Below are 19,329 nucleotides of genomic sequence, written 5' to 3'. Positions count from 1 at the left end.
ACAGTGTCTTCAGTACATTCGTTCTGCACGAGATGTGAAGCCTTAGACCTAGCATCATATATGTCTGTAGTTACTTTGGGAGCTGGAGTGCATTGGCATTGCTTTCCAGACATGTGTATTTCTTTGTTCCAGTGCAGACTAGTTTAAAATACAAAAATAAAAAAAGATTTTGTCATGAGAGAAACTGAGATCATCTCAGAAGCATGTGACTGTGCATATGCTGAAGCCCAATCTGACAATTAGCACTAATATTGTACAGCAGCATGTATAGAGGCACTTGTCAAGCGTAGACCCACTTTGTACCTCAAGACAGCTATTACTCTGCAAATGTAGTACTTAAATGAGAAATCTGAAGGGAAGCAGAAGCACTGTGAAATGTTTCACCTGCTGTCAGATTGCTCTTGAGTGGCAGGAGCAGAAATAGAAGTCAGGATGTGAAGAAGAACAGCAAAGGGACTAATTTTGCAACTCTCATTTGTTTTTAGTAGACTAAGTCCCTTTAAAATCAGCACACAGAAGTTAATTTGGGTAAGTTAATGCAAGCGGGAGTTGTAATACACCAAATGCAGCTGCTTTACAAGAAAATCAAGGGGTAATTCTGACAAGGAGGAGGAACCCTAACAATCTTCTCAGTATATGTGCTTGAATCCAGGCTGTTGGAAGAGGAGCAGCTGCAAGTGGGTGTCACACTGAGTCACGACCTCCATACTTTCTGTCTACGCTGCCAGATTTTGTTGTATCTCCATGTACACGCTGTACCCAGGAAGACAAGCTGGTTGCTCAGATTCTGGCTCCTACTCTACCCTTTGGGTTTTTCTTGAGGGTGCTACTGCCCCATCTCTTTTCTGAGGCCCTGGAGAATCATTGCATGGCATTCACATGTTCTCCCCATTCAATTTTTTCACCTTCTTAGAGCTCTTGATGTATTTGTGTTCCTCAACCTGCTGGCGTTTTCTCTCCAAACAGTCCTCACAGCTGGAAGCAGCTGAAGCACAAAAGATTGCACTAGCAGCAAATGCTTCTGGGGTGGGGGAAGCACACCATACAGGTTTTTTCTTCTCATAGGAATGGCTCCTATCTGCTCTTACTTACAAATGTCTTGGAAGCACTCCTTTGCCTTTTCTTCCTCTTGCGTTTTGTTTGGATAAAATCTGGCCACAATCTCCATACTGTCCTTACAGCCAGACTGGTGACGTGTGGCTGTCTGGAGGAAAACTGTCTTTGTGCTTGAAGGGGATGTCCAACAGGTGGCCATTTATTTGAGTCATCCCTCAGAGATCAAAATCGGAAAAAGTGCTGCTCAATATCTTTCCTAATGACAAAAACAATGGGAACGGGTGCATTTGGGGCCAAATTTGGGAAGGCAGGCAACAGCCTCATGAGGGAAATGTTGTGTCCTTCCCCTTGGGAGAAACAGGCCCAACGCATGAGTACGTTGGTTCCAACTGGGTAGAAAGCAGCTCTGCAGGAAGAGAGCTGGGAACCTGGCAAGCAAGTTGAACACGAGCCAGCAATGGGCTTTGCCAAAAAGGCCCACAGCAGGCAGGGCTGTGACTCAGGCCCACTGCCAGCAGGCCAGGAATGGGATCTGTCCCTTCTGTGCTGCTCTCCTGAGTCTGCGTCTGGACTGCCTTGTCCATTTTAGGGCTCCCTAACACAAGAAAGATATGGAACAAGTCCAGTGGACGCCACAAAAACAGTTTGGGGCTTGAGAATGTCACACACAGGAGGAAGCTGGAGGAGCTGGGTTTGTTTGGCTTTGGGAAGGTGCTAAAAATTTGCCCCTGTAAGGCCCACAAGCAATGGCCATTGCTTGAAGCAGACATTGGTCCAGAGGCCTCCAGAGATCCCTCCCAGTGGAAATGATCTATGATTCTCTGACTGGAACAAGCACGCTAAAAGGAAGAACAGTCCTGGGGAAGTTGTTCTTTGAATTCGGTATTATCTTCTCTCCCCAGGACGTGTCTGTGTATGTGGGAACTGATGAGATCCCGAGGACCTGCCTCATTAGCCTGGGCCCTGCAGGGTCAGGAGGAAATCTGAAGTTGCCCAGCAGGAGTGAGCACAACCTCCTGTAGAAATACAGGACTTATATTATTCCAAGCTGTAATTATGCTCTGTATCAAGCATGAATTATTGACACATGATATTAAAATCTGTCTCCAGCTTACATGTGACTCAGTGTTTAATATTTAGAGCAGGGAAAGGTGACTTCAAATACAACTTATGCTGAATCTCACATCTTGATGATCAAATGTATATAGTAAATATGAATGGATCCTTTAGAAGTGTTACTATTTCCAAGTGTCAGAGACAAAGCATGATGCTTACCCATCAAACCAAACATCTTCCATTTTGAAAGGTTTATTTCAAACGTCATTAGGATTCAAAAAGAGTTGAAATAAGTAGGCAGCTTGCAGTATTTAAATTCTGGGCTTCCTTTTATGTTTCTTCTAATATGATTGTGTAAAAGCAAATAAAGCAGTCTTCATCTGCAAAGCATTTTCAGTGGCATTGATTCATTTGAAAATGTGTATTAATTTGAATTAGCCAGTTAAGGCTGCGTAGTGCAGGTGATATCGTTATATCATAAAGATAACATATCAGGTGATATCATAATATTAAGGTTGATTTCTGGCAGCTGTTAACACAGAAATAATCCCACACAGTAACTTTTTACCAAGAAAGATGAGTATTTTGATGTGTGATTTTTCATCTTTGTGACAAAGTTTATTCATGTTGCACTCTGTCTGTGGGATGTCATGGGAATGGAACTGAGACAGGCTTGGTTCTAATCTCTCCTTTAGAAAGCAGTCTGTTTCTCTTCATTCAGACAACACATCTTTAGGAGAATTATCTGACTTCAAAAATTATTTCTCTCAGTGACCTCTGGCATTCTAAAGAACGTGGCAGCAATATATGGTCCTGCACTACCAAGGCCTGAAGTGCTCTGATAAGCGATATAGCCAGCTGTATACTCAGAGCTGAGTACTGAAGGTAGATGAGATTAGTGCTACAGTAAGAAGGAATAATACAAAATAAAGCTTGTAAGGACTCCAAGAAGTCACATAGACTCATTTTTCTTGGCAGAATGCACTGGATCCAAACCATGATCTAGCCCTATGCTTATCTGTCCCAACTTCTGACATTGTGATCTGATGGCCCACCCAAATCTTCCTTTCTGTAACTAGAGCCCTTCACTCTGGTCCTATCCACTGTGATGTGGAGATTATCCTTTTCCTCTTTGCAGCAATGTTCTGTATGTTGAAGGTGTTTATCTTGTCCTGTCACTTCTGTTGAATAGTGAGCCTAGATCCTTAATTTTTTCCCCCATGAATCACATCCTGTGTACCTCACACGGTTCCCTATGGTCTCTGTGCACCTCCTTGGAGGATTTGAGTGCTTCAGGGCGTGCTGAGTACTGTGCTGCATGTTAGCAAATGCATACTGCTGATTTTTGCTTGGGTTCAGACTGCTATCTACCATAACCCTGAGGGTCCTTTGTCTCCATCTCCTCGTTAGCCACTAATCCAGACGCAGACTCAGGAGAGCAGCACAGAAGGGACAGATCCCATTCCTGGCCTGCTGGCAGTGGGCCATTAGTGTAATCCACTAATTGTGTGGGTGATGGTCACTGTTGAAAGAGAGGATTTGTCTTGCCTAACTCGCTGAAAGCTTTGCTATCTGTAGTGCACTGTTGTTCAGGGAGTGCTGTTCTCAGTGGAGAGAGATATCTCCAAAGAGCAGTTTATGCCATCTATTTTCAGAGAGCAGGAGTTGGGCTTTGGGGATGCTTACATCTCATCAAGATCCGTGACCTCGGATTGCACGCCTGACTTTCCGGTGGTTGAAATTAGCAGAGATGAATTTAAGCCTACATTGCTTAAAGGTAGACTTGCATCTAAATATAGTGAAGAAGGGGACAGTTGCATGAGTGAGTTAAGCTGATTTAACACTGCTCTGCTTCTAACGGGAGAATCCTGCCTTCCCTTCATACCCTCCTGATAAAATGTCCACAGAATGAATAGTTCATACAGTGTGGGAGCTGTGAGCTATTGTAGTTGGCTCCCGAGCGTAACCACCGAGGAAGTGCTCTGAATAGCAAACGGATCCGCCTCCCTTCCTCCCAATCCAGCTATCAATGCCACATCTGTGCGTGAACAGCAGCACGAGCAGAGCTCGAGTCATCAAAGTGCTGCTGCTGCGGGATGAAAGGCAGCCAGGCACATGGCATAAAGAAGATGAGTCATCAAAGCAGCGTCCCCATTGGCTGAAAAACAGAGGATTTTCCAAAAAAAAAAGTTGGAGGAGGAAAAATAAAGCTATTTAGGATGGAGGGAGAGGGCAGGGTTACCTGCTGCCTGTCCAGGCCAATGCTCTGAGCTGGCTGCTTGCACAGGTCTGGGTGAGCCAGGTCCATTTTCCACACAAAGGCTGTGTGGAAAATGGACCTGGCTAAAGATAATCTCATTCTTTGCTCTGTTTCTCTCCCATAATTCTCCTTCCTGCTTCCCCTGAAACTTCGTCATTTTCTGTTCTTAATAGTATGTCTGCAATTGGACGTACCAAGGCAAAAAAATGGACGCATACCTGAAATAATTGGGATTTAGCCCCCCTTTGGCTTTATTTTCTCATCTTTTGCAAGTGCTAGAAATGTAAGGGGAATGATGAAATGGGAAAAATAGCAAATAACATCCTTCTGCAGAGAGCTCAGATTAAAGGATCTCTGCCTATTGATTTTTCCCCTTGGCTTTGCTGGAGATCACATTGCCAAACCAACAGGGAACCTGCCCAGGAAGCCTTGCCTCTTCCCAGCAGCCTGCAGCCAAGTTTGTACCTCCTGAGTGGGCACATGAGCTGCTGGCACACAGAAGTTGGTGCTTGCTTGACAGTTTTGCCAACTGGAGCATCTTATTTTGGCTGCTTCAATGTACACTGGCACTTGCTGCCCAGGAGATTTCTCTTTTTGGGGAGACCAGCTATCGGACTGTCAGACAGCAGCCAGAAGATTACAGCTCTGTCAGCAGCAGCAGGGAGGATAAAAGCAGAGAGGATGGGGGCATAAAAGTGGTTCGGGTTGTTTTTTCTGAGAGAGTATTGATGAAAGGAAAGAACCTCCTCTACTGCAGCAGGCTGTGACAAGTGTGGTCAATAGCAGGTTTCTTTTTACCCAATAATTTAAAATCTGGACCTCAGCTGGGAGTTGTAATCTGTTCTTTTTTTGAACTGTACTGGATAAGTAAGTGCTGAAATGATGCTCCTAGCCCAGCAGGGACCACAAGTGTTGTCTCTTTTTACTCTGACTTGAATGAGACTTTCATAATGTGCGTAGTTAGGAGTATATGCATTGTACTCCTGCAGGAAATCATCCCAGTAAATCAAATGGATGCGTGCTCACACACATCTATATATATATGTGAGAAAGTATAATCCAATTATGTTCTATTACTTCAGTTCTACATATGAAGTAATTCACAAAACTGGAGGAAATTGTCTTTTCACTTTTATTCATCATAGAAGAGTCAGTTGTCAAGGATATGACTTTTGCTCTGCTTTGATATGTCTATTAAAGCATTAGATTTCTCTTGCCTTTCCAGTAATCCCTAAAGCCAATTGTGACATTTTCTCAATTCTGCATACCCACTCTAAATGCATATATTTGTCCTGTAATTATAACACACTTCAGAATCAGATTTTTTTTCTGTATCCCATATCACTTTCAAATATCAGTCTCCTCCTGGTGCAGCACCAGCCTCAGATACCCATCCCCGACAGCAGAAAGACTGCTGCTTTCACATCCACTGAACATCAGCATTGGACCTTTGATCAGGAGATGTTCCCATTCTCTCTGCCAGTGACCCCAAGGCAGCTCTGCTTGAAAGGGAACCATTCTGTTGTAGAGCCAGGTTGTCACACTGGAGGCACTTGGTATGCTGGCATGTATTTTAGGGTGCTGATGATCACTTAATGACTTTGTGCTGGATCTGGCAAACTTATGCTCTAGTCATTAATCAGCTTGTTGAATGCTGCTATTACTTGGTGAGGACCGGTATGCGTTGTAGACGCATTTTAAAGTTAATCTCCGTCTGTATGCCAACAGTGCCTAACCCATCTTGTGTGCACATGTTAATACTGAAAACAGACTGATTCCATTCTGATTTCTCCGTGGTGCCTGGATGTGCCTGCATTCTGCCCCGCTGCACTCAGCATTGCACTGTCACAGCTCTGCTGGGACCTCGAAGCCAGGCTCTGCAGCCCTCTGAAACACACTGGTGCAGGAGCGATGCTTGCAAGCAAAAACCTCTGAACTGAGGTCCCTTTAAAAAGGATGCAGCTGCAGTCTGAATGGGAGCCCGGCCGGCTTCCCTCTCCATGAGTAGGGCCTTGTTTGGTTCAGGGCAGGGCTCGCAGTGGCTCTGCAGCTCCCTTTGTGCCCCAGCAACCCAACCAGGGCTCCGAAATGTGGGGCTGGCACACGGAAACCCCTGCTGCTAAAGGGCAGCAAAGATGCAGAGCTCTTTTGAAAATGGAGGCTGTTCTCATTACAGTGTCCAAATAGGATGTTTGGAAAGCTTGTTCCACGTGCTCACCCATGGAAATATTTACCAAAGCTTGCTATATTTTTCTAACAAAGTTTATTTTTCCCATCAGAAAGTTGAAGGTTTCCACTGGGCAGGTTGCCTGGCTGAGCCTGCGGGTGCTGGGGGGAAGGCTCCTGGGTGAGGATGCTTTGCTGGTCCAACCTGCATGGCCCTGTGCTGGTCTTGTTTAATAATGAAATCAAGATTGATTCCTTAGGAGGAAGTTTTTCACTCAGAGGGTGGTGAGGCACTGGAACAGGTTGCCCAAGGAGGCTGTGGATGCCCCATCCCTGCAGGCATTCAAGGCCAGGCTGGATGTGGCTCTGGGCAGCCTGGGCTGCTGGTTGGCGACCTGCACATAGCAGGGGGTTGGAACTGGATGAGCATTGTGCTCCTTTGCAACCCAGGACATTCTAGGATTCTATGATTCTATGACTGGGGCCATAAGTTGTTGGCTTAGTGTCACTGCAGTATGCTTCTTTTCAGGTGACCTCAGCTGGGACCATGTGAATGATGTTCGGTGAGGATGTGAGGGTCTTCATGAGCCTCAAAATGCTCAGCTTTCCTCTGCTTTGTCCATTAAAAAGTAAGAGGCACAATGTCAGGAGTGGTTCCTGCTTGTTTCAGAAAAGCAGGCTGGGCTGTAAAGCAGAAGGGAGCTTGGCTTACATAGTGCTTGCTGTCATGGGTGGTGTGGGTGCCACTGAGTAAAACCACTTGGAAGTCAGAGGCTGATCCAGCACACACAGCGCCTTGCAGACTTCTGCCAGGAATACATGGTGACAAATGCTGTATTTTATTGAAAAAGTGATGGCTTTTTCCATAGTGTCATTTTCATATGAGTCAGATCTTCAGGAGAAGTCTTTATCTCCTCTTCCTTCTGACTCAGTTACATGATTTCCTGCTCTTAACCAAATACTGCAGCTCAGGCTGGGGCTGCCCCATGGGTGTCCTGTTTGGGGTCCAATCCTGGTAGATGCTTTATGAATGCAAATGATGCATAAACTCCTGCATAGTCCTTTAGGCAAGAACCAGCAGGAGACCTTTCAAAAGGGTATATAAAAGCAGTACAGTGGACAGATACGTATTACTCTGTCCACCTGTTTGACAAAAAAATATATATTGTTTTATACCCTGAAGCAGGGGTTTTAATAGTCCTTCAATAATATTTTGATATAATCATCAACTACTATAATTGCTCTGGATCATCTTGTCATCTTTATAAATGTCTGCTCCATTTTTTCATTATGTTGGACCGAAAATATAGTGTGGCAATGAATTACACAGGTCTGTTTTGTGCTATATGTGTGCTTAGCCTTGGAAGCCAGTAAATAAGACAGATGAAAAATCCACTTTAGAGAGAGGATTAGGCCAAAATTTCAGTTTCCTGAAGTGAAAATGATCCGAGAGGTATTACAGAACTTTGAGATCAATGGGAGGTTGGCACAGGTATGTTGTTAAAAATGGCACTTTCTGCCCTTTTATGTCCGTGGGCTCCTGAAGGATTTGTAAATCCTTGTCCTAAAGGTGGATGAGGCTTGCACATCTCCTGCCACCTGAATGTTACTTGTGCAGATGGAACATATCTCTGGGCTCTGTCTGCAGTCAGCCGGGACAGACCAATTCCACATGGAGAGGGACTTGCCAGGGTATAGCTGAAGGTAGGTGGCAGACAAGATGAACTGCCTTCTGGCAATTTGAAACCAGAACAAGGAGAGATTTCATGTGCTAGTGAGCTACACATTCTCGTATCAAACCTGAGCTGGTGCTAAGCCTTCTAACAGCTATTGTTTTGGACCATTTAGAAGAGAGAGTCTAATTCAGTGTTTCCTGTCCATGCTGTTACCTGGAGGTTTTTTGCTGTGCTCTCATTACTCCTTTCCGTGCTAATCTTTGGGGTGCTGCATTGCTGCAGCATCACTGAGGAGCAGTTAGAGAATCATAGAATCATCATCGTAGAATCACAGAATGGCCTGGGTTGCAAAGGAGCACAGTGCTCATCCAGTTCCAACACCCTGCTATGTGCAGGTCACCAACCAGCAGCCCAGGCTGCCCAGAGCCACATCCAGCCTGGCCTTGAATGCCTGCAGGGATGGGGCATCCACAGCCTCCTTGGGCAACCTGTTCCAGTGCCTTACCACCCTCTGTGTGGAAAAACTTCCTCCTCATATCCAACCTAAACCTCCCCTGTCTCACTTTAAAACCATTCCCCTTGTCCTATCACCACCCACCCTCACAAACAGCTGTTCCTCCTCCTGTTTATCTGCTCCCTTCAAGTACTGGAAGGGCACAATGAGGTCTCCCTGGAGCCTTCTGTTCTCCAAGCTAAACAAGCCCAGTTTATGAAGTGCTCAGTGCACAGTGACAATGAGGAACTACATTTGGGCTTGTGAACTGCATTTTTTCTTTTCTTAACCTGCTGTATTTGGGGGCCCCAGGCCTGGATGCAGTACTACAGATGGGTCCACATAAGAGCTGAGTAGAGGGGGACAGTCACCTCCCTCTCCCTGCTGGCCTTCTGTTTTTAATGCAGAGGTGTTCCTGTGCTTAGCATTTCTGAATGGACTCAGCAAAGAATACTGCAGAAAGTCTACGTGTTGATAATTAGCCCAAGTTAATTACCTGTTCTCCCAGCATGTGACTAAAGTTATGTTTTAGCCCCGTTCTTTGCCATGTTCTGATGAGGCACACAAGCAGCTGCCAATTGAGCCCCACCTTTCCTGTCTTTGGCTGAAAAGGGGAAATCATCACTGAGTGCACTGAGAGCAGAGATGTGCCCTCACATGTGTATGCTTGCACATGTGTTGGGCTGGCAGCAACCAGCATGGAGGGATGGATTCCAGGGGGCTCATCTCCAGGCCAGGGTTCAGCAGCACACATGTGGCATTCAGTCAGACCAAATTCCATCACTGGTGGCACCACAAAGCTGAAAGGAAGAGGCTTTGTGTTATAGGAGCATTGCCATGTGGTGCTAATTGCCTATAGGGTTTCAAGCAAGGAAATACCAGAATACAGAATATCAGAGCTCCCATGGTTTTATATTGTGTTCACCATAGATATTTGACCCCTTGCTACATTGAGCTTCGTTTGCTGGAAACCTTCATCTCTCTTCTAAATGATTATTCTTTGGTTTGAATCAAGCTTTTAATGGGAGTCAGTGACTGTGCTGCTGGATTTTTGTTTGTGTTTGTGTTTTTGTGTGTGGGATAGGTTGTAGTTAAGTGAAATGCATGGTGTAAGCAAAGACAAATTGCTGTATGCAAACCATAATTTTCATGTACTTACTGTTTGGAGTGCTGATGAAAGGGATGTATCACAGCATTTTTATCACGTCAGCTGCTCTCTCTGTCTCACTACCTGAAGGGTGGCAAAGGACCCCTTTCATCTGGAGGATTATGAGGCCATTATGGTAAACAGCAGCACCTGCTTGGGTTGACATTGTTGGAGCTTTCATCTTTTCTTGGAAGTTTTGAAGCATTCTTTGTGGTTCTCTTGTTCCCTGCTTCGTGCCTTGATGTTTAGTGAGAGCAAGGAAGAGCAGCGTCTTGCTGGAATTATTCAGCAAAAGTCATTAATGCAGGTGGGAAGGGGCTGGCTGACTGCTTCCATAGCCCCAAGGTTGGGGATGTCCCTACAGGTCTGGAGCTCAGTTCTGGCTGCATGGAGGGTGCCTGGATCCCTGCTTCTGCTGCTTTCACCCAAACAGTTGCTCCTTAAGAATGAAATGCAACATGCCGCCTGGTTTCATACCTCTAATCCCCGAACAGGATTCCATCCACAAGTTGATGAAACTGACATCGGGGGACTTAGCAAAGAGACATTGACACAGTCAATAGGCAGTGCTGCCAGTTTCTGCCTGCACTTCTAGCCAAGCACCCAGCCTTGCCACCATCACACTGGCTTCCTGAGCTCAGTCATTTACTCTGGGGAGTGCCTACAGGGCTGGGGTGTGCAGGAATGGAGCAGGAGGCTGTATGTGAGGCTCTGTGATCTTAGGGGTTTCCCTAGCTGGGAGATTGCATATTCTCTGCTTCCCCTCTAAATGCAGACAGAGCCGGATCCTGGTGGGCGAGTGCCAAAGAAAACTCTTAGTTTGTAGCCAAGTCTCATACTTGCCTTTATGATATTCTTTTAATATTGTAATAAGATTCATATATAAAGCAGAGCACACAAGAATATATCTCTAGTAACGGTGACAGTGAAATGTCGTTTTTGGATGGAGAGTTTTTATTTCCTTTCATTTTTAGTCTCACCTTTTTAAATTTTCTATCCTCAGATTTTGCCCAGAATTTCCAACCGATGGAAATATATGCCCATGTTTATTTAGCACTGCTGCTTTTTCTGTCCTAGCAATATGGATTTAGACATTGGCTCATCCTTTATGCAGTTTAAAGAATGCCTTCAAGAAAAGTCCTAATCCAGCAAAGGTGGATTCCTCAATAAAAAAATACATCTTCGATTGCAATAATAAAGGAGAAAAGGGTCTTTGCTGTGTTCTGCCTCTTCCAAGCATGCAAGATTTTTCATAGGGTGGTGACTCCAGCACTTGGTCTTGTTGAACCTCATCCCATTGGTCTCAGCCCATCGATTGGCCTGTCCTGGTCCCTCTGTAGGGCCTGCCTACCCTCAAGCAGATCAACACTTCCTAACCACTTGCTGTCATCTGCAAAATTATTGAGGGTGCACTGGATAGATGCATAATGCAAGGGGCTTTGACTGGATTGCCTACAGAGGAACCTGCATCAGTGATTCTCTGAGCAGCAACAGCAATGCCCCACATGTGGAAGCTGACCAAATCGCAGAACGGGAACAGGATACAACTAGGTTGAGGAGCTGCTTCCTGGACATTTCCAACACTGCGTTTTGGTAAAGGCCTTTGCTAAGCACAATGACCTGAGATAAGCATAGAGTCAAGTTTAGCATGCCTGAGAGGTGGATCTGGAGAGGAGGAGGTCAGAAGTGCTCCAGGGTTATCATGATGACTGGCTTCCCAGTTGCCTCCCTTCTTGTTGCACTGCGTGGCACTGAAAGGCACCAGCCTGGAGCTGTGGCTGCAGGGCCCTGCCAAATGCAGGAAACCATCGGGCACCCAGAGACTGGTGGAATTCAGAAATCTGAATGCTAAGGAAGGGTCCAGGAAAGAATAAGTTCCGCTTCATGAGTCACACAGCTTCCGTCAGTTATTAATATTTATTAATATCCTTGTTACCGGAAACAGAGAAGGAGGGAGAGTATCTTCTCTGGACGTTATTCAAAACCCTCCTGGAGTACCTTTATTACGCATCCTACGCTAGGGAACCTGCTATAGCAGGGGGTTTGGTCTAGGGGATCTCCTGAGGTACAAACGACTTCCAGCCCTGACGATCCAGAATCTCCCCTGCCTTCGGGGAGGTGACTCTGGCCTTAACTTGCTGTAGTCTTTACACCCGTGGCCAGGAGCCTTGTGCTGCAGGCAGCAAGGTATGCAGATGAAGCACAGTTGCTCTGACAGCCGCTATCATGCTCCCATCCTACAGAGCCATCTCCTTACTTGCCAGAGCACTCTATGCCTACGGAGCTGCCTTGGTTCAGCGCTCACAGGCTCCCAGCCCGGCCTTTCTCTGTTAGCCTTCGAGAAATATTCCTGCCTCGTGCACATGTGATTCTGTAACAGGAGCAGACGCTGCTCAGTGGGCAGCGGCAGTTGCTCCTGCATATTTTCTCCACAGCAAAACCTCACCCAAAGCAGCCAGAGCCCGTGCAGCTGAAGAGGCCGCTGCACACATGGGCGTCCTAATATTCATTGTCAGAGCCCCTTCTAGCAGCCCGGCTCGAGCCAGCCAGCCTTTGGCTCAGAGCACCTTCAGACCAGCGGAGGCTGAGGGAGCAGTCAGCAAAGGGCTGCGCGATGTCAGGTGCTGAGATCTTGACACAACTGTCACCAACCTTCAGCTTTGCTCTCCCTGTGGCATATCAGCACTAAAATGAGTTTTGTGCATATGTTGAAAATTCTTACGTTTCCTGAGGAGTCAAAGGACGCCAAATGAATTTCAAGGGACTGTGTATCTGGAACGTAACCAGGCGTGCCACGTGAGGAGCACAGCATCCATGCAACTTGTCTCACCCCATTTTCTTTTTGAGAAAGGCCTGGGGGGGCTCCTGCCTGCTTTGTAAAGGCTATCCCCATAGCCATGGCTGTGGGCGCCCAGGGCAGCTGAGAGCGAAGGGCCGAAGGGTGGGGTCGGGCTGCCATTTGTGACATCAGTAGGAATGCATAGCATCACAATGCAGGGGATGGCTTTAAGGCCGTGTCAGGCAGCGCTGCTGCAGTTTGACCTGGGCCATTGGTGAGTACAGCAGCAGGGGAAGGTCGGGCTGGATGAGGGACGTGGTGCAAACGCCAGCCCCTGTGGGAGTGCCACGGGCAGAGCTTGGAACCGTCCCTGCCAGCGCTGGCCTCGCACCCTGCTGCCACCCAGCTCCCTCGTACCCACTGCTCCTCCCTGAGCACAGGGCCTCACACATGCGGCTCGTGGCCCTGCTCCCTCCCAGCCCCACTGAGCCCCTCTCTCCCATCTCTTGCAGATCATGGCTTTGGTGCTTGTTCTCGCCTTGTTGGTGAGGGTGCTACGTGTCAGTGTCACTGACGATGCGGTCATGCTCGAGGGCGTGCAGCAGCAGGAGGTCAATCTGCGAGAGCAGATGACACAACTGCAGCACGAGACAGAGCAAAGGAATGTGGAGCAGAGATGGGTGGACATGCCAGCTCTGCTCTTTACTCTGCTGAAGTATTGGAGAATCTGGTTCTGTATGGGACTGTTTTTCTTGCTCTTTTGGAACATGTGGCAGTCCCGAAAAAGGAGCCAGCACGATGATAGCAGTGAGGAGGACAGCTCCAGCAGCGAGAAGGAGGCAGCGGGGGCAGAGCAAGAAGAAAAGGAACAGGAAAAACAGGAAAAACAGAAGGGACAAGTGAGACAGGTGCAACGGGTGAAAGAGGTGAAACAGAAGAAACAAGTGGAATTGGAGGAACAGGTGGAACAGGACGATGAAAACTTCTACAGTTCAGCCTGGACCAGACATATTGTGGAGCGTGCTCTTCGAAAGGCGCAAGGAAGGCCCTCCAGGTGCCAGCTGGTGGAGGAGCTGATGAGCGACCTCCTGCTGGTCTTCAGATTTGTCTGGTCAAACAGTTTCTATCCAGTGCTGCGGTCTGCCATCGGGGTGGGCAGTGCATTTGAAGGCTGGAGTCCCCGGAAGGAGGACACTGTGTACCGCCTGCTCGTGCCCGTGGAGGCCCCCCGCGCGCACATCTTCCACCTGGAGATGGATGATGACGAGGACGATCTGGCAAGGAAATCCCGCATCCGCGTGGAACCGGTGTGCATGTGCATGAGGGAGCAGGAGCTGGGGGACGTGCTGTGCTTCCTCCACCACCCTGTGGAAGACCTGATCCAAAATCAGGACCCCAGCCTCCTACTGACGCTCTGCACTGGCTTCTACCTGGATGTGGAGAAAACTGTCACCTGGTTCAAGGTACAGCTGGCAACGATCTGGAAGGCCACCCTTCAGGCACACGCCTACAACCTAAAGGTGCTGCCCTCCAACCGCTCCTGTAAGCTCCAGCTGACAAACACCTCCAGCGGGGAAAAAATCCTCGTGGAGCTGCTGTTCGGGGTGCAACAAGGCAACTCGGACATCTTCCTGACCAGCCAGAACACAGAGGTCGGCTTTACGCCCAGCACAACATGGCTGCAGAGCTGTGCTGTGGCGGAAAAGAAGTACTTCCAGTACTTGACCAGGAATGCTGGGCAGAACAGCTCCCTCCTGAGCTGCATGAGGCTCTTAGCCTACACCATGGTGGGCATGGGCTTTTCCACCTCCGTCCTCAAGACTCTTGTCTTCCACCTCGTGAACATCATCCCTTTGGGGAACTGGCACAGGAGGCATTTCCTGAGTCGGCTGGAGAGTATCATGCGGTACCTGTACTTCTGCCTGAAGGACAAACGCCTGGTCCACTTCTTCCTTGGCAATCGGATGATGCCCGACGAGGTTATCCTGCCGCACGCCTTCCGAACAGCCAGCCCACTCAACCTCTTCCAGCACCTGGAGGACCCGGACGCCCAGTCCGTGGCACTGCGTGACTTCAAGGTGCTGAAAGATCGCCTCCTCAGACTGCTGCTGTTTGGACGCTGAGAGAGTCCTCTGTCTGAACTCCTCTTTTTTTGGCTCTAAGCTCACATTCTGTGAGCAATAAGACTCTAGCCTATCGAGGAGGCCAGAGGTGGGTGTTGCGGTGTGGCAGTTAGCATCAGTTTGTGGACAGTTTACATTTGAAAGGATTTCTCTGAAGAGAGTTGACTGGTGGAAGATCTGGCCTGTGGCCAAATGACTCCAGCTTGGTACAGGAGACTTGGGGATAGTACCACTGTATCTTGTGAAGGCAAGATGCAAGTGGGCACTTCCCTGCTCCCTCTTATCTGCTGGCAAGGCCCGGAAGATGGGAACAAAAGGAGTTCCTGCTATGGCCCACAAGAAAAAACAAGAAGCTGTCATTCCAAAGAGTGGCTGAGTCAACCACTTTGGACTTACACATTTATAAGCTTGTACTGTCATTGGAAAAATCGTCGCTGTGGTCGTCATCACCCGAACAACATCCTCCGACGGCCCATCTCTACTGAGGATCAACATCTGAATTGCGAGTTACGCTGGAAACCCAGTAGTGACTAATTCTCTCTTGCTTTCTACAAAGACTCCTTCCTTTTATTTCCAATCTCTTTTCTATCGCCCGACTTCCCTTCCCCATCTCCCTAGGCAACTAGGACTCATAATAAACTGGTCGGGCTAACCTTTGACCTGTTGTGTCTTAATCTCGCCGTCGGGTGTACATATATTAAAAGAACCTCCTAAATCTCCCTCCTATAAATTGGAGCAAGACAGCCTTCGTGCGCAGAGCTCTGCTTGCTGGGAGCACCGCACACGGCAGCCGTTCCCTGCTACCACACCGTGAGGAGCCGGACCTCGTGCAGCTGAAGAGGTCTCTGCACAGGGCTTCTAACAGAGACTCCTGTTACCAGCCGGGCAGGGAGTGACCGGCCTCTCGGAGAGCCGCGTCCCTTTTATTCTGGGAGCTTTGGCCTCTGCACAAATGCCAAGAAATGCCTTGCTCAACTCAGTGTTGTGTTTGAGTGTGACCTGTGCAAGGAGGGACTGCAGTGCCAGCTGCACAGTGCCGTGATGAGACGGCTTCAGAGTACTGCCATGACGGGAGAGTCCATCGTCCCCTTGGGCAGTGAGATCTGTGCTTGGTCACCCTCAATTGAAAAAGGGGAAAATCTACAGGAAGTGGAAACACGGTTGTGTAGCCTGGGAGGAATATAGGGACAGTGTCCACATGTTTGGAAATATGATTAGGAAAGCCATGGCACAGATAGAGCTGAACTTGGCTAGCGATGTGAAAAATAACAAGAAGATGTTCTTCAGGTACATAAGCAGGAGGAGACAGATCAAGGTGAGTGTTCCCCTTTTGATAAATGAAGATGGAGAACTGGCTTCCTCAGATAAGGAAAAAGAGCTTTGCCTGACTGGTGGTCAGGCTCCTCACCATGTCTGCCAGGATTCTGAAGCTCTATGTGTCAGTGAGAGGAGTGGATTCTGTCCCACTATAACAGTGAAGCAAGTCTGAGACCTCCTCACGAAACTGAATGTATATAAGACCACGGGGCTGGATGATACCCATCCCAAGGTTCAGAAGGAGATGGCTCATATGGTTGCCAAGCCATCCTCCATCGTATTTGAAAAACCATGGCTGTCCAGGGTAGTCCCCAGTGGCTGGATAAAGAGAAGTATCACTATCATTTTTAAGAAAGGGAGAAAGGATGACCTAGGTAATTACAGGCTGGTAGCCTCACCTCTGTGCCTGGGAATATCACGGAGCAGATCCTCCTAGAAGCTATGTTAAGGCAATCTGGTGGCCCTCTATGATGGAGTAGTGGCATTGGTGGACAGAGTAAGGGCGGTGGATGTATTCTATCTGGACATCTGCAAAGCCTTTGACATGGCCCATCACCACATTCTTCTCTCTAAATTGGAGAGGTGTGGATTAGAATGATGGACTGCTGATAGATTAGGAATTGGCTGTCTGGATGCAGCCAAAGGGTTATGATCAGTGGTTGTGTCAGGTCACAAGCAGTGTCCCTCAGGGTTCGGTCTTGGGACTGGTGCTCCTTAACATCTTCATCAATGACAGAGATGATAGCATCGTGTGCAACCTCAGCAAGTTTGCAGATGACACCAAGCTGAGCGGTACAGTCGATACATTGGAAGGAAGGGAAGCCATCCAGAAGGACCTGGACAGGCTGGCAAAGTGGGCCTGTGTGAACCTAATAAGGGTGACCAAGGCCAAGTTGAACGTGTTGCACTTGGGCCGGTTCAATCCAAGGTGCTTATACAGACTGAGCGAAGAACCCCTTGAGAGCAGCCCTGCGGAGAAGGACTTGGAGGTCTTGGTGGATGAGAAGCTGGACATCAGCCAGCCGCATGTGCTTGCAGCCCAGAAGGCCAACTGTGTTCTGGGCTGCATTAAAAAAAGGGTGTCCAGCAGGGAGAGGAAGGTGATTGTCCCCCTCTAATCAGCTCTTGTAAGGCCCCATCTACAGTGCTGCGTCCAGGCCAGGGGCCCCCAGCACAGGAAGGACGTAGAGCTCTTGGATCGGGTCCAGAGGAGGGCACTGAGATGGTCAGAGGGCTGGAGCAGCTCTGCTATGAGGAAGGTTGAGGGAACTGGTCTTCTTTAACTTGGAGAAGAGAAGGCTCTGGGGAGACCTCATTGTGGCCTTCTGTCACAGGGTTATCCTTAGATAACCAGCCCCGGGCTACGTGCACTCCAGGAGAGGGGGAAGGGCAGAGAGCTAGGCGGTAGTTTTAACAAAGAGAAAACACAACGGCAACGATCTGAGGAAGAAGGATAATTTACTGAATTTATCTAAATCAAACAAAACGAGAGAGACAAGAGTATCAAAAAATGAGAGTCAAAGCACGATTGTGTGAGGGAAACACGTGCTTTGCTTCGCGGCGAGCTAAGCCGGCTGAGCTGGGCCAGGCGGAGAGAGGCAGCCGCTCCGGCTCCTGTCCGTAGGTCCAGCCCACTGCCTCTGCCCGCCAGGTCCTCCGGGGATGCCGCCCCCTCCCCTCCCATCAGGATACTCGAAGAGTCCACAACGGTAAACGGAACCGGAACATTAACTCGTTAACTCCACATGATGTTCTGATGTGGAATACTGAGAACAAAAAATCACGAAACCGCAACACCTTGCGGTATTTCAATGGACAGGAGGGGGAACGGCTGTTTACGAGGGTGGATAGTGATAGGACAAGGGGGAACTGAGACGGGAGGTTTAGGTTGGATATGAGGAGGAAGTTTTTCAGCCAGAAGGTGGTGAGGCACTGGAACAGGTTGCCCAAGGAGGTTGTGGATGCCCCATCCCTGCAGGCATTCAAGGCCAGGCTGGATGTGGCTCTGGGCAGCCTGGGCTGCTGGTTGGCGACCTGCACATAGCAGGGGGTTGGAACTGGATGAGCATTGTGCTCCTTTGCAACCCTGGCCATTCTAGGATTCTTTGATTCTATGATGTTGTCCCAACAGAGGTGGCTGCTTTTGACTCAGCAGACACGGCTCAAACTTCCTCTGTTTTCAGCCAAGTCCCGGGGTGTTCGTCAGGGGGTGGGAGGATTAAGAGGGCTGGTTTTCAGCAGGGAGGGTCTGATTTGAAGAGAGCAACACGTTTTCTGTGCCAAAGGAAATTCTTCCTAATGCTTTTCTTCCAACGTTGAAAATCCTATGTGCTGGCACATGTCCCATACTACATTCATTCCTTCCCAAGCACAGCCACAGGGTTGTTCTTAACAAAAAGCCCCACCTGTGGTTTGACAGTCAGGGAAAGGGGATGCCTACACAGCAGGAAGCAGGGCAAGGTGAGGAGCGGAGGCGCGGAAGCAGGAAGATGGGGAACCGCTACACCTTCCTCTTCCCCTTGTGTCTTGCAGCATCCCCTTCTATTAAGCTCCTGGTGGATGACCCGATAGTGGTGAACCCTGGAGAGGCGGTCACCCTGGTCTGTGTGACGACAGGAGGGGAGCCAGCCCCCAGCCTGACGTGGGTGAGGTCTGCCAGTGGCCTGCCTGAGAAGACTGTCCTCAATGGCGGAACACTGACCATACCTGCCATCGCATCAGAGGATGCTGGCACCTACAGCTGCGTCGCCAATAACAACGTTGGAAATCCAGCAAAAAAATCCACCAACATCATCGTAAGAGGTAAGCTGAGCTGGGAAACTAGCAGCCTTTACTTTGGAGGATAAATTGAACCATAATCTGGCAAGACTATGTGCACAAAGAGGTGTCTTACCTTTCTAAACACATTTCTGGTCATTTCTAATGATGCATGAGATTAATTGGTGCTGACTTCAGATAGCCAGTGGCTCTTGTGGTAGGTCCGAAGTTGGACCAAGGGTGCAGCAGAGCCCCTTTGCACCACAAAGATGCAGCAGTTCTCCCACTCAAAGCAGAGATGAACGCTTGCCAAAGGTCACGATGGGCATTGTGTGTGGTGGGAAGACTTGGCCATCCTCTGCACATCCCCTTTCAACAGTGCCTTCCAGGCAAGAGCCACGGCAGAGTATCCCTCCTAGTGGCCCTGAATCCAGGAGGTGTCATTTCCTACTTCTCCCTTTTCTTCCTCCTCATCAGCTGAGTGTGATACAGAAATGAA

The 19,329-nt window shown here is 48.4% G+C and overlaps 2 protein-coding genes across 4 annotated transcripts in view; both read left to right on the top strand.

The window, feature by feature from the left end:
* Positions 1-19,329, top strand: part of MDGA2 (MAM domain containing glycosylphosphatidylinositol anchor 2) — a 315,342-nt gene that overhangs the window by 155,457 nt on the left and 140,556 nt on the right. For all 3 annotated transcript variants that reach the window (XR_014883814.1, XR_014883813.1, XM_085225899.1), the window contains exon 6: positions 18,606-18,875. Coding sequence is in view for 1 of the 3 variants with exons in the window: in XM_085225899.1 (XP_085082025.1) it covers positions 18,606-18,875 (270 nt within the window). In the remaining 2 variants the exon portion in view is untranslated. The remainder of the gene's footprint in view (positions 1-18,605; positions 18,876-19,329) is intronic.
* On the top strand, positions 13,149-14,756 carry LOC146544374 (inositol 1,4,5-trisphosphate receptor-interacting protein-like 1). Its single transcript, XM_085223830.1, has one exon. It carries the CDS (start codon positions 13,149-13,151, stop codon positions 14,754-14,756), a length of 1,608 nt encoding a protein of 535 aa, XP_085079956.1.

The sequence above is a fragment of the Meleagris gallopavo genome, chromosome 5 (genome assembly GCF_905368555.1).
Source record: "Meleagris gallopavo chromosome 5, MGAL_WU_HG_1.1, whole genome shotgun sequence".
Classification (NCBI taxonomy): domain Eukaryota; kingdom Metazoa; phylum Chordata; class Aves; order Galliformes; family Phasianidae; genus Meleagris; species Meleagris gallopavo.
Note: the sequence above shows the minus strand (reverse complement) of the source record. Positions and strands in the feature narration are given on the sequence as shown.

Bases quoted from the DNA above. Each gene is read 5' to 3' on its own strand.
- LOC146544374 (XM_085223830.1), top strand. From the start codon at position 13,149: ATGGCTTTGGTGCTTGTTCTCGCCTTGTTGGTGAGGGTGCTACGTGTC.